This window comes from Styela clava, chromosome 14 (genome assembly GCF_964204865.1).
Source record: "Styela clava chromosome 14, kaStyClav1.hap1.2, whole genome shotgun sequence".
Classification (NCBI taxonomy): domain Eukaryota; kingdom Metazoa; phylum Chordata; class Ascidiacea; order Stolidobranchia; family Styelidae; genus Styela; species Styela clava.
In genome coordinates this window covers 8,892,939-8,907,222 of record NC_135263.1, presented here as the reverse complement: position 1 = coordinate 8,907,222, position 14,284 = coordinate 8,892,939, and the positions used below count along the sequence as shown (strand labels likewise).

Here is a 14,284-nt window from a genome sequence, read left to right as displayed (position 1 = left end):
AATTACGGTATTGTCTTAATAAATATCTGCATCCCGGTATCAATAAAATAATAACAGTTGGCTTAATTTTGTGACGGTAAATTTACAAACGTTGACAAGTAATATGGAAGCCAATGCAAATGATGAGAATTAGAATAATATTCATTTGGGTTTTGAAATCAATCTTTGATGGTTTTAACAGCTGTTGCCGACGTGAACGTACAGGAAAACCGGAAATATAAACTTCGATTCCCGCCGACCCGAAAGAATTAATACTTGCAAAAAACAGAAAAGGCGGTAATATAGATTACATATCACCGCAAAAACGGCGATTATGACGAAATGAACCAGTAAAAAAACGCGTTGTAGCCGATTTTCAGTGTCCTTATTAATTTCCAAAGGGAGTATCGACCGACGTTCTGGACCTCCTGTTGTGTATAAAAAATATTCGACTATTCGATATTCGTTAAAATTATTCGATTTTGCCCACCCCTAATCGTATCTCAGATATTCAGGCTTTGTGATAAATAGGGTGCTTCAATCAATTTAATGATATTCACGCGGTGAGCATTGCCATTGAGCAAGAGATACGTAAAGATATTTGGTAACTCCTGTACTGCACCTCTGTGGATGCTGCTATGTACTCGAGGGCTTGACCAGGTTGAAGGCGGTATAGCCCAGCCCTAGTGGTTACTGGCGATGGGTTCAACTACATTAGCATCGCAGGTTAAAGATGTCCTCACCATGTCCGCAGTTTAACAAATTCTGCCAGTATAGAGCCTTGTTCAGAGTGAAAACACATAAAAAATTCGCATTTGCAATTACTCCGACTGAGCTAGAACTATCCTATTCACAAGTTGACGCTGTCCAAGATAAATTTTGTTTCAACACCATTAAAATAGATAGGAAGGTATGTATATTTCCATGATTCATGGAATGAATTTGAATTGGTGTACTTCAACTGTCCCAGCAAGATTTAGTACTTGCGGGTCAGTAAAAGTTCCACCGTAACTTCAATACTGTTAAAAAGCGTCAGTCGTTAAACATTTAAATTGCATTTCACTGTAACTTCAAACACTTAAAAAGCTTCAGTTGTTAAACGTTTAAAAAGCAGTTCACCGTAACTTCAATACTGTCAAACATATAAGTTTATTTCGACTCCATAATCAGCATAACAATAAAATGATTGATAAAAACAAATAAATAAAACTGATTATGAAATCGGGAGAGCAAACAAAACCTTAGACAAGGTTTAAAACGTACAGAATGTATATGAGATGGAAGGTTTTGCCAAGAAGAAGCGGTACGTGTTCACTCACCTAAAATAATTGAATTATTTCACCCATGCACACACACACAACCATAGAGAAGTAAGAAGAACGCGATAAATTACATACGGATGGTAAATAAATAAACAGTAAAGACAAACTTTTATTAAAAATATATTGCCAAGCTGATTATAGTTGGAGTCGAATGCCAAAAAATGTCCAACCGAAGTTGCCAGAATTGGGTGCATGAAGAGTTGGGCTAGAGCTAGACCATTTCATTTCCCAAATTACAGCTAATTATAGTCCAGATCAGTGATTCTCAAACTAGGGTTTGAGAGCCGCTTGCGTTATCATTTTCGATGAGAATAGGCATAGCAATTCATTCATGTCAGTGTGCATTGTTACAGTGAAAATCACGATTGATTTTACGTTATACTCTTGGCTCAACGGCCATGCATGGCTAATACAAAGTGCTTTAAAGGTAGAAGGAAAGGTTTTGGGAAAACTTTGGTCATTTTTAAATCCATGCTATTTATATAACTAGAGTGTTCTAACGACCTGAAATCGTCTTTTTCACAATGAAACGCCGAAAAGTCATTTTAACATTTAATTTTAATCAACTTTATGTTTGGTAATGCAAGAAATGGCTAATGACATGTCACCAAGCATGCGGAGTTCAAAATTTGGGAAATTTATTTTAAATACCTAATCTGGTTTGACGTTTCTAAATTTACGGAACGGACGGTACTTTTTTTTTTTGCAAAATATGGAATTTTAAACGTTACGTTAATTAAGTGCAAAGATAAGCATATAACACCATAACGCAAAGACAACGACTTTTCAAATTTGTCTTTTTTTGTGATAGAGAACGCCGTTGGGAAATCTCGCACAATTCACGATTGAGTTGGAGACGGGGGAGTTCGGTGTCCAAGCGGAGCGGCGCAGGTCACGTGGTACCGGATATTCGAATAGTAAAATGCCATTCGAATATTATATTATTCGAATATTTTGCCCAGCCCTGGTTGTAACGTGTGTTGTTGTTACGATGACTTGGTATTTTAAATACGCCATTCGAATATTTTATTATTCGATTCGTTATTCGAATACTTTGCCCAGCCCTAGTTGTTACGTGTGTTGTTGTTACGATGACTTGGTATTTTAAATACGCCATTCGAATATTTTATTATTCGATTCGTTATTCGAATACTTTGCCCAGCCCTAGTTGTTACGTGTGTTGTTGTTACGATGACTTGGTATTTTAAATACGCGCTTAGGGTTTGTTGCTATTCTACCTTGCGTTGTTTGTGTGCGGCTCTTCATAACTTTGAGGTTTGAAATGCGGCTCTGGGACTAAAAAAGTTTGAGAACCACTGGTCCAGATTGTAATACGTGTTTAAAGGTACCGGTATAAGTAAGTATAATTAAAATAAGGTAGGACGATAGGGTATAGGAATATATTGGTTACCAAGAGTATAGGTAAGTTTTTATTATTATTAGATATTGACTTCAGCAAAGATAAAAGAATAAGGATTGTTATTTCACAGGATCACTTTTTCCTCTTACTGTGGAGCAATTGATGTCATTTCAAATTCATCACGGATTAGACATCACCCTGCAAATTTTGTTGATGTAGACACCATTTATATGGAATAAGCTAGCTGTTAAATTGATCATCACGAAGCGACCTGAAAAGCAGAAAATAAGTCTGCGAGTAGAATATTCAATGACTACATATTAGGAAACAACACTACCCTACACTTTTGTTGAGAAGAAATTATTGATTCGAGTAGATATTGATAATTACTTATCATTAAAACGTTAGTTGAAAGACCTGGAGAGAGGAAATTGTGGTTGGGACATAGCGTAAATTTCTTACAAACCATGCAAAAACTCGTTTACACTAACCATAACCTTCACGTTAACTTCACAGCAAAACCTTAACCAAGTACAAAATTTCTGTAACACACAACACACATCATAGAATACGACTGCAAATAAAACGACGGGGAAAATCCAATATAGCTCGACTGGTCGCCTAGTTACAATGATAGGCACATATATGCTGTCTACAACCCTCATAAGGTATTACGCCACCCAAATAAAAAAAGCAAAAACCATGCATGAGTATTATCAAAACTCAACATTAAAAAATAAATAAATAAGCATGCAGATGTCCGAATGTGAACACCCATTTGAAGAAAATATTATGCTACGCATGCCGCATAATAACATTTCGTCGCAACTTCAGTAATGTTAAAAAGCGTCAGTCGTTGAACGTGAATTTTTCAACGGTTATTCATAACCCCGAACATGTGCAACCATGGGCATATGAACATTTTCACGGATAGACATTCGGACCCGAGTTATTTTTTACCTGTTTCGAGGTTGGCTTGAAATGAGTTGATGGATGGATTTAGATATAAAATTAGGATATAATCTCTCGGCGGCAAATAGCAATGATTGGTGTCTATGGGTGCACATACTACGGGAGCACCCAAATATCTGTGGGTGCAAATGTACTGGGTGCATATGCCCATGGGTGCAAATTTCCGTGGGTACAAATGTACGTGGGTGAAAACGTACCAATGTACGAACGTTCGCGGGTGAAACGTTCTCCGGTGCAAATATCCGCGGGTGCAAAAGCCCACGGGTGCAAATGTTCATTGCAATCTGTATGCGGGTGCTAAAATATATTGGTGTAATTGCGCATGGGTGCAAATGTCCGTGAATGCAAGAGTATGCAGGTGCAAATCTCCTAGGTGCAAAAATACGTGGGTGCAGAGATAATGGAACCTATAAGATAGTGTCAGATGAACGGCTTCCATTCAGCCATTAACGCAACGGCAGCGAATTATGTTAATGCCAGATTTGTCGTAGTAATTACTAATTAGCCTCGTCAGCAGAGTGTGACTTTGATGAAGATCTATTAATTAAATAGGACTTTTATCCTATGCGATTTCCACAGATAGCGGTGGCTTAAAGGAAGCGCGGTGGTCATTTTTACGAAAATAAACATGGAACATGATGGGGGAAACATGCGAATTTGTTAATTAAAAAGCCCGCTAAACGTTACATCGCGCTAGAAACCAAAACACTCGACCCACGTGTAGCGCATGTGGTTGTGAATGTAAACAAGGTAGTATTCGGCGCGGTTTGCTCAGCTGTAGTTCAGTTTTAATGTAGTTAGCTTGCTGGGATCAGATTGATGCCCAAGGTGTTTATTTCTAGTACAACTATACATAACGGGTTACAGTGCGATGTTGCTGATAAATTTTATTTATTGTGTTTGAGGATAGATAGATAGTTTATCTGAATACTAATCAATACCCAATTTTTTCACGTACAGTATCCATGGATAACGAACCCAGACCTTTACTTTAGAAGTTGCACCATCTTCTGAATGCTTGATGGTATATTTTAATACAACCAAATACATTAGTCTAATTCAGAAATTGGCCAACTAACGCAATACAAAATGTAGCATGCACATTGAAGATCATTGCTAGTAAACGATGTAGATCTTCACAGAAATACTGAAATAAGTGAAGCATATCTCAATACTACAATAACGAATTTTTATGGTAACACAGTAAACTTATTTACTTGACTTATATGTTGCATTTAATCCTCTTATACCCGGTATCTGATTATCATACCTGCTTTCATACTGTCATAATTGTAATTTTTTTGTTTCTTTTCATCATTTGTCAGTAAATTTTGTATAGATATTTCTCACTCATTCCATAAACTGCAGTAACTGAGTAAAAAATTCTGAACTTTGTCATGTCTAATGTATTGAGGAAGCAAAGTTTGGGTGAGTATCTATCTTGTTATACAGATCCATTCTTCATCTATTAAAATTTCGTTTTAAAATCTATTCATATGTGTAATATGTATTTATATTGATAATGGATCAATAGTAAAACTGTACAAATGAAACATTTTGTAGTCTTCACAAGTTTCATTTTGTGTTTTTAATCTAGACATGCTATTTACATTTTCAATTGGTTGGAAACTAATCCTTTTTTTTATTTTAGCAATACTGAGTGTTTCCAATAAAGATGGTTTGGAGAAAATTGCGGGTAGATTAAATAGGTTGGGATATGGTTTGATAGCTTCAGGAGGAACTGCAAAGAAAATACGAGATGCAGGAATTTCGGTTCGGTAATATGATGCAAGTTTATTTGTTTGACTTATGTTTAATGGTCATTGAATATAATGGTTATTCTTGCTTTTTTATTTGAAATAGAATTTAATTGGAAACATGGCTTGCTATATTACCAATTTCATTATGAAGTTATTAATGCTCCTTCAGACCTTTGCTCTTGAAATTTGTTGGATAAATTTTCTGATACTTCTGTTTTTCCTGAGAAAATGATCTGTTCATTATTTGTTTGGCTACAGTTTTGTCCTGCGTCTAATTGTTTCAAGCATGCCTATTGAAGTCAGAGCTGGAGTCATATTTTTGAACTCCTTGAATCAGAGCCAGAGTAATAATTTTTTCGAGAGTTTGTCTCAATTTCAAATGTCCAATGCTGGTATACAAAGTCAAGATTTCTTACAAAATAAAAAAAAAGTAATTTGATTAAGCATTCTCAAGAGATAATTTTACAATCGTTGCACATGCTAAAGTTTGAAAGTCTCCCCAAAAAATGGAGTTGTGTGCCAAAGTCTGAGACAATACATTTGTCCGTCCTGCGTTAGCTAGTTGAAAAGTTAGTTAGAATTAGGTGTAAAATTTCAAGTTTTCAAGTACGTCCACTGCCAAATCGATGTGAATTCCTTAAAATTAAATATTTTAGAGATGTGAGTGAAGTTACTGGAGCTCCGGAAATGCTTGGAGGAAGAGTAAAAACACTTCATCCTGCTATTCATGGTGGAATTTTAGCACGAAATATTGAAGGAGATCAAAATGATATGAAAAATTTAGATTTTCAATACATAAGGTTGGTACATAGATTTATTGCTTAAATTATTTCTATTTGATATAAAAAATAATACAGGAAATTTGTTGTTTGTACTTTCATAGTGTTGTGGTGTGCAATCTCTACCCATTTATTGAAACCATTGCAAAGCCAGATGTGACAATGGAAGGGGCAGTAGAAGAAATTGATATAGGTAGGATATGATCTTAATATTAATTGTATGTACTTTGAATGATGTGAAATTTGTCTTTATTGTTTTTTTCATCATACCATGGTGATTTTTTGACTATGGAAGGTTTTTTCAGGTGGTGTGACACTTTTAAGAGCTGCTGCCAAAAATCATAATCGTGTGACAGTTGTATGTGATCCTGATGATTATGATATGGTGGCTAAAGAAATGGAGTCTTCAGAAGATGCCTCTACCAATCTAGATACCAGGAAAATGTTAGCCTTAAAGGTATATATATATCTGACTATGCAAAATATTGTTCCGAATTATGCGAAGTATTGGCCGAAGCCGAATGATTTGCCATTATGAATAATAAGTTCTAAAATAATATTTCTGAATACACAATATCATGTTTATTCGAAATTGTAACATGTTCAATATTAACTTATATGACGCAATATGTTCAAAAGGTTCAAATTTGGAAAATAAAGATAAAGAATAATTTGATTGAATTTTCTATTTTCCACGATTTTCCACAAAAAGTGAATGAATTACTGTTCGTCTTCAATTGCATGTCTCACATTAATTTTTTTCAAATGAAATAATTTCAATTATTACGTGAAATCAATACTTTACATTCAAATAGAATTATTTGGAATCCATTCTAATATTGGATAGACATCCCTGTTTCACATAAAAATTCTGCCCAGAAGTAGATACGTTCACAAAAAGTAGATGAAATATTCAATTTTTTGTTGCAGTAAGAAGAAATACTCCTCACCCTGAATTGAAAAATTAAATATTCTTTATAAATCCATGACTGTTCATGGCAAAAAAGATTAAAATATGCCTGACTAAATTTCTACCAACCATTATTGATCGAGCATGGTGCAGGGCTCAATTATAAACCACTTGACATGCTTTATTATTATTGACCTAATTTTTATAGAAGAGTTCTTTTGTTTAACTATTGAATTCTTATTTATCTTATAAAAATTGGGGCTATGATTCATTCAAAATTTATAAACGACTACTTCACCTTCACAGGCATTCAATCACACAGCAGAATATGACGCAGCTATATCAGGCTACTTGAGAGAAAACTATGGTTCTGAAACCAGTCGACTACCACTTCGTTATGGGATGAATCCTCATCAAAAACCGGCGGAGGTTTATGTTCCTTCTGGAAACCTTCCATTCAAAGGTTCATTTAAATACTTCAAGTTGAAATATTATATATTTCCAATAGAGTGCCTTTATTTGAAACATATCATTCACGTTTTCGCTTGAATCACCATATTGTATAATTGAGCATATCATAACCGTTTGAATTAATGTTTTTCAAAGGGGTGTATGCCACAAATCATCATGTTTTAGGCCGATATGGTCTTTTGCATGCATCCTGTCTCCAATATTACAGTAATAATTGTCAGAATGAATGCTGGATTCACAACTGTTGTTTTGCAATATTTTAATTTACAAAAAAAGATGAATCTGCTTACACTATTTGTGTCTAATCTTCCACACATATAATTAATAATGTTTTTACATTTTAGTGTTGAATGGCTCTCCAGGATTTATCAATCTTTGTGATGCATTAAATGCATGGCAGTTAGTAAAAGAATTGAAAGAAGCATTAGGTCTACCTGCAGCCACTTCATTCAAGCATGTTAGCCCAGCAGGTATGCATTATTTAGGGAGCTTTTCAATAATAAAAAGATAGGTTTCTTCTTATTTTTCATACCTACCAATCGTTATATATGGTATTGAATGAGGGGTGTATGCAATATTTAGGTTTAAAGAATTGTTATTGTTGAGAAATTAATTTTTTCAAGTCAAGTAAAAAATGGTATCAGAAATTATTTTTTTCAGCTCAGAAATATTATTCCAGTAAATAAAATTGTTCCCAATCTTCCAGGTGCTGCAGTTGGTACAACACTTACGGAAGATCAAGCAAAATTGTGTATGGTTGGGGATGTATTTGATACATTAACACCACTTGCAACTGCCTATGCAAGAGCTAGAGGTAATGTATTGGCTTATCAATGAGTATGCTATTAGCAGTTTTGTCGTCACGGATATACATATACCAATATCATATACATATTTATCGCTGTTTTGATTTCGAATTTTCTGCACTGATCCATAACATCAATTTGACCTTGAATATTATACTTTAAATTGCTTGGAGTAATTTAAAAATGGAGTGATATGAAGTATTCCAAACTTCTGTTTTTTTTTAAATTTATTTTAGATTGAGTCTGTATATTTCATTTAGAATTCATTCACTAAATCTAGTTATGGTATTTTGGAGGATCTATTTCCAATATTCAAAATTTAGTTCGGGAGTAGACAAAATGAATGATTTTAATATTTTTTGCAAAAAATTTCAGGTGCTGATAGGATGTCGTCATTTGGTGATTTTATTGCATTGTCTGACGAATGTGATGATGTTACAGCTAAAATTATATCCAGAGAGGTATTATTTTTTGTTATTGTACTAATCTATGTTTGTTACATGTCATTGTTTGTCAGGAATGATGTTTTCCACTGTTTTTTTGTTTGATAAATTAACATACTGATTACTGGGTATAATTCTTTTTCTTGTATGAAAATAGATAAATTGCAATTACAGACAGACTTCTCACAAAAAATTAACAGATCTAGGTAATAATTCTATATCCTTAGTAACTGGCCTCATGATTTTATATTATGATGTCTCTTGAAAATTGAATTTGTTTCACATAGATAAAAAATAATGCTAGTGGTATAATTTTCAAAAATAGTTTGATCAGAAATGTGAAACTGGAATTGTTGTTAAGTTGTCAAGGGAGAATGTTTTTCGTCTGATATTATTGACATGACCCTACTACACTAACTATCATTTTTCATTATCAGGTTTCTGATGGAATTATTGCACCTGGATATTCTGAAGCAGCTTTGCAGAAATTGTCAAAGAAAAAAGGAGGAAAATATTGTATACTTCAGGTATGGTGATAAATGTTAGAGTTAGCTAAACTATACTGTATATAGTGAAGTGTCGTCTTAGATTTTGACTCTGGCTTACATCTACAAGGTCATTTTAGATGTACACCAGGGGTATTTCAGTTGAATCCTAGTAGATGACGCCTTCCAATTAATTGGCTACTTTTCTATGGTCTTGTCCCGAGTGGAGGTATCACGCCAGACACCACATAAAAATATATCAATATAAAATCACGAAACCTTACCATTAGTACATGAATACTATTCATGTCTAGATGGATGCAGAATATAAACCTCCTGAATTTGAAACAAGAGAATTATTTGGCATCAGAATGAAGCAAAAGCGAAATAATGCAGTGATTTGTAAGGAAATGATGCAAAATATTGTATCAGCATCTAAAAAGGTATTTATTATTTATATAGCATTATCTGTTTCAGCTGACTTAATGCATTCAAATAAACCTAGTCATGTTATTTATGGCACTTTATGATCATGTTTAAACTATGTACATGCTTGATACTATGATGAAATATTCTTTTAATTATGAAGAATGACTTACCGTAATAATTATCTTTGCGCGTGTAGAATTTTCTTTAGAAAGATGATCATAGGTAAAAGAATTATTGGTCTTCTGTCTCAGCAGAGTTGTCTCGAGATTGTACAAAACTTCAAAAGGTTTCCTATTGGCGTAAATTGCTGGACTTTGGGCAAATACGCATGATTTTCTTTCACTTACAAGTTGCCACATCTTTTGCAGCTTCCGGAATCCGCAATTAGAGATTTGATTGTTGCTTCAATTGCATTGAAATACACTCAATCCAATTCTGTATGTTTTGCCAAAGATGGTCAAGTGAGTAATTTTACATACAAATTTGTTGCTCGATTACTCTTCCTGAAAATGATAGCCATATTGCCAGAAGACCTCATTTTTTCTTGGTTGTTCACAACTCATACTAACTAAATGGCTAATCTATGATTGAAAAGACTGTTTTGCTTCACCCAGGCCTTCTCCGAATTTATCATATATTACCTAAGTCTGTCGATTCGGATTTTGGTTTCTTTGATTGTATAAAGAGAGCAATTGCCAAAGTCAGTCAGTCAATACAGTATTGGAGATACATCATGTAAATTCTACATAATGAGAAATAAAACAAATCGATATGCCAGTACAGTGCCAAAGCCAAAAATCACATATAATCTCGACAATGCTCTTCTGAAATGAATATTTAAAAGCTATAGTTTGATTAAATTTTCTCTGTCACCTATTTCAAGCGTATTTGCCAAAATGACAACCTTTTGAATTTTGATGAACATGCATCACATAATTCAATTTCCTTGAGTATTCATTCGTTCCCAATTTCCACTATGATTTTGAGTTATTTGTAACTAACAACGTTGTTTCTATCAGGTTATTGGAATTGGCGCTGGTCAACAATCAAGAATACACTGTACTCGTATCGCAGGGGACAAAGCGAACAATTGGTTTGTTTAATTACTTGGTTGATGAGTGTAAATAGAAGTATCAGTTTTGTTTACAAAAGTTCAAAACTAGAAATTTTACAATAAATTAGACAATATAGAATCATAATTAAATTGGTATCAAATGCATTCATATTAGCTAGGGCTGAATTTAACATTTTTTTCTCTATTGAATTGATATTGATGACAAATTTCTCATCATTGTTCATTTAGGTGGCTTCGTCAACATCCAAGAGTCTTAGGATTGAAATTCAAAAAAGAAGTCAAACGTCCTGAAAAGTCAAACCTTGTTGATGCCTATGTTACAAGAATTGTTGGAAAGGTTATTTATTATATATTATTTTTTAATTCGTCATAATAATATGGTTAGTGCGTAGGGCTGGGCATTTCGAATCAAGAGTAAATTATTCGAATCGGTTTAGAGCAAAATTTGGAATTTCCGCCATCTTTTTTTTTTCTCTCCGCCAATGCTTAAGTAAATTTCCCAATTTTTTTATTGAAGCCATATTTTTTCAACGCAATTCTGACATGTGACTCTTTTCTCTAGTGATTTATTGATAAAACCTGTTTTTTATTGTGTGTGAACTCTCAGCAATCTGCCTGAGTGATATATTCTATGTTTCAAGTAATTTATGCGTCTGGAGGACGTAATACAATAAGAAGTTACATACAGTTTAATATCTCCCAATTATTCGAGTTTTGATTCGAAAAAAATATTCGATTCGAATCTGAAATCATCAGGTATTCGAAAATGCCCAGCCCTATTAGTGCGTGAAATCATCTTTTTATAGTAAGCATATTGTGATAGAATTATAATGTGAGTCAATAATTTCCTGGTTGTCTTCATTTTATTGCTTATAAACCAGTTTACCAGGTTTATATCGTTATATCATTAATAGTAAAAATCAAACATTCTTTGATTTTTTTCTTCGATTATTTTTTTAATATGTCTGCTATTTTTCATTTTATTTTCAGGATATGGATGAACAAACATGGCGGAATTGTTTTGACAATGAACCAGTGTTATTTTCTGAGGTAATCTGATGTGACTGAAATTTTTATTCAAGTTTCTGTGAATCTCTCAATGTTGATAATTTTAAAATAACACAATAAATCCAATAAGGCAGGGTTGGGTGGGGCCAGGTCAACAATCGAATCTCTCGCTGAGATCTTGACAAAAAGGCTAATGAAATTGATTTATTGTCAAGTCAAAGGTTGAAAATTTGATTGAAGTCACCTTGTATTAGTTAATTAAAGTCTTCAAGTAATGCAAAAAGTTGTTCCAACTTCATCCCACGACTCATCACTCAAAATTGAATCTAAACAATAATGTTTCATCCGTCCCTATGAAGCTGATTTGTGTCAGCTCAACTCTGCGAATGGGTATATTTATGGGCTGTTGGCAACAGGAGCGCTTTGTTTTTATACTTTTTGTTCCTCTATTTGTTCTAACTATTTTAGTGTCTCTTGTGCTTTTGTCGATTCGTTAGAATCACTGTTTAAATAACTATTATCCACTACTTAATTGTCAATGTACAGGAAAGTAATTCTTATGTTTTCAGGCTGATTGTGCAGACTGGATATCCAAGCTTGATGATGTTGCTCTTAGTTCAGATGCTTTCTTTCCTTTCAGGGATAACATTGACAGAGCCAGCAAGGTGCTTTTTATTTATAAATATGCATTGCTCAGGTATATAGACAGGAAGGTCAGATGGCTAACATGTCATCCAAATATTAAAAGAATTAATTGAATTTAAATATATATACTTATGAAAGTGTTTCTGTGACTTCCAGAAAACTTGAGTGAAATTCCAGGCCCTATGTGATTTAGAGGAAACTTGAAAAACTAATAGTAGTAGCCTTCCATTTTTGAGTATTAAAATTGATTGAACTGTTAGTTATGGAGAAAGTAAAAGTCCTCACAAGAAGAACCCAGATAAACGTTTTTTGCAATCGACACCTGTCTGTCCCTTGCCTGAACCAATACTTTCATTAACAGAATGGTGTTCGCTACATCGTGAGTCCAGCTGGATCCAACAATGATGATATTGTTCGTGATGCTTGTGATGAACATGGAATCACACTTATACATAGTCATACTAGATTGTTTCACCACTGATGGGATGTGGACAGAAGTGGTGTGTTTTGACGTTTCTTGGCAGCCATAGTACTAGACATTGAAGGATTTTTTATAATATGCAGTATTTTTCCACTGTCTTGCTTCAATAGTGTGTTAATCATGTTTTCATATCATGTCAATATTGCTTGCCTCATTTCAAGTGTTTTAGTGAAAGTAATTATGAGTAACATGCAAGTAATTGTTTTGTAGCGACACTTATTAATAGTAACCTTCTATTCAACTTGAATAATTTCATTGCTTGACCTCTTTGGAGTGAAAATTAATCACAAAAATGGTTTTATTTGATTTTCCATGTAACACATTTGGCAATATTTCTGACTACATGTAATCTGCAAGTCTTGGTATTTTCATCACTGTGTTTAGTTTCGTATGGTTACTCTTTTACAGTGCTACTGTGAGATGACATCGGTTTTTTTATACCTATACATTCAGGATTTTCCTTCTAATGAATCTTTGTGCTTGACCGAAGTCCATTTTTGCCTGTTGTGGTGTTGCCATTACTTTTGTACATTATTGCAATTAAACGTCTTGCCACATTTCCAAATATACGTTTGACAGAGCGTTTTACATGGAAAGGCGGCCTACACTTGGGGTTTGAAGAGTAGCTTCAAAGTGCTACTGCCAAGGAAACAGATAAACACCGTTTTAGACATAACGGCGTTTAGATTTCACGAATTTTCGACTGTCGAGCCTGTTTGATATATTTATTAGGGTTCCATTACATTTGAACCCACGTACATTTGAACCCATGACAATTGCACCTGTATGCTATTGCACCTATGGAATTTTTTTTGTTTCACGGATAGTTAAACCCATACTAACCCTAACCCATGGGTTTTAGCACCCGCATATAGATTGAACCCGTGGATATACGCATGGGTTCAAATGTACATGGGTTCAAATGTACGGTCACCATTTATTAGGATGTCCATTATTGGGGAGTCTTTTCGTAAGACTGAAAAGCGCTTGCAAGATTTGGGTGAAAAGTGAATTTGATATCTTGTTAACTGGGCAAGCAATACGACTTATCGTTTGTCCGTTTAAATCAGCGTTTCCCAAACTTTTTCGGCCACGGAACACTTACACTTTTTAACTCGCGGAACACCAAAAATTGAACGGGTAAAATTGATTGAGAGAAGCGGTGTAATGTAGCAGTTCCCAATGGGTTCGTCGTGGCGAGTTGCCAAATGCGCCGCAAAAACTATCAGAATTATGTTAAACCTACCTAAAATATGATTAAACATTTTGCATATTTCATTTATTATAAATGTTTTATTGTTTCTTGATTTGAATGCTGTGTATAGGAATCAACGAATTCATTTTACCTTTTTTATGTCG

General features: G+C 34.1%; 1 protein-coding gene across 1 annotated transcript; it reads left to right on the top strand.

The window, feature by feature from the left end:
* The first annotated feature begins 4,906 nt into the window (after window positions 1–4,906).
* LOC120341243 (bifunctional purine biosynthesis protein ATIC-like) lies at window positions 4,907–13,521 on the top strand. Its single transcript, XM_039409722.2, has 17 exons — window positions 4,907–5,061; window positions 5,285–5,411; window positions 6,050–6,193; window positions 6,277–6,365; window positions 6,478–6,629; window positions 7,389–7,545; window positions 7,898–8,023; window positions 8,260–8,367; window positions 8,735–8,820; window positions 9,240–9,329; window positions 9,602–9,730; window positions 10,085–10,177; window positions 10,736–10,809; window positions 11,020–11,128; window positions 11,782–11,841; window positions 12,369–12,464; window positions 12,806–13,521. Exons 1-17 carry the CDS (start codon window positions 5,031–5,033, stop codon window positions 12,923–12,925), a joined length of 1,791 nt encoding a protein of 596 aa, XP_039265656.2. The 5' UTR covers window positions 4,907–5,030; the 3' UTR covers window positions 12,926–13,521.
* Window positions 13,522–14,284: the final 763 nt, after the last annotated feature.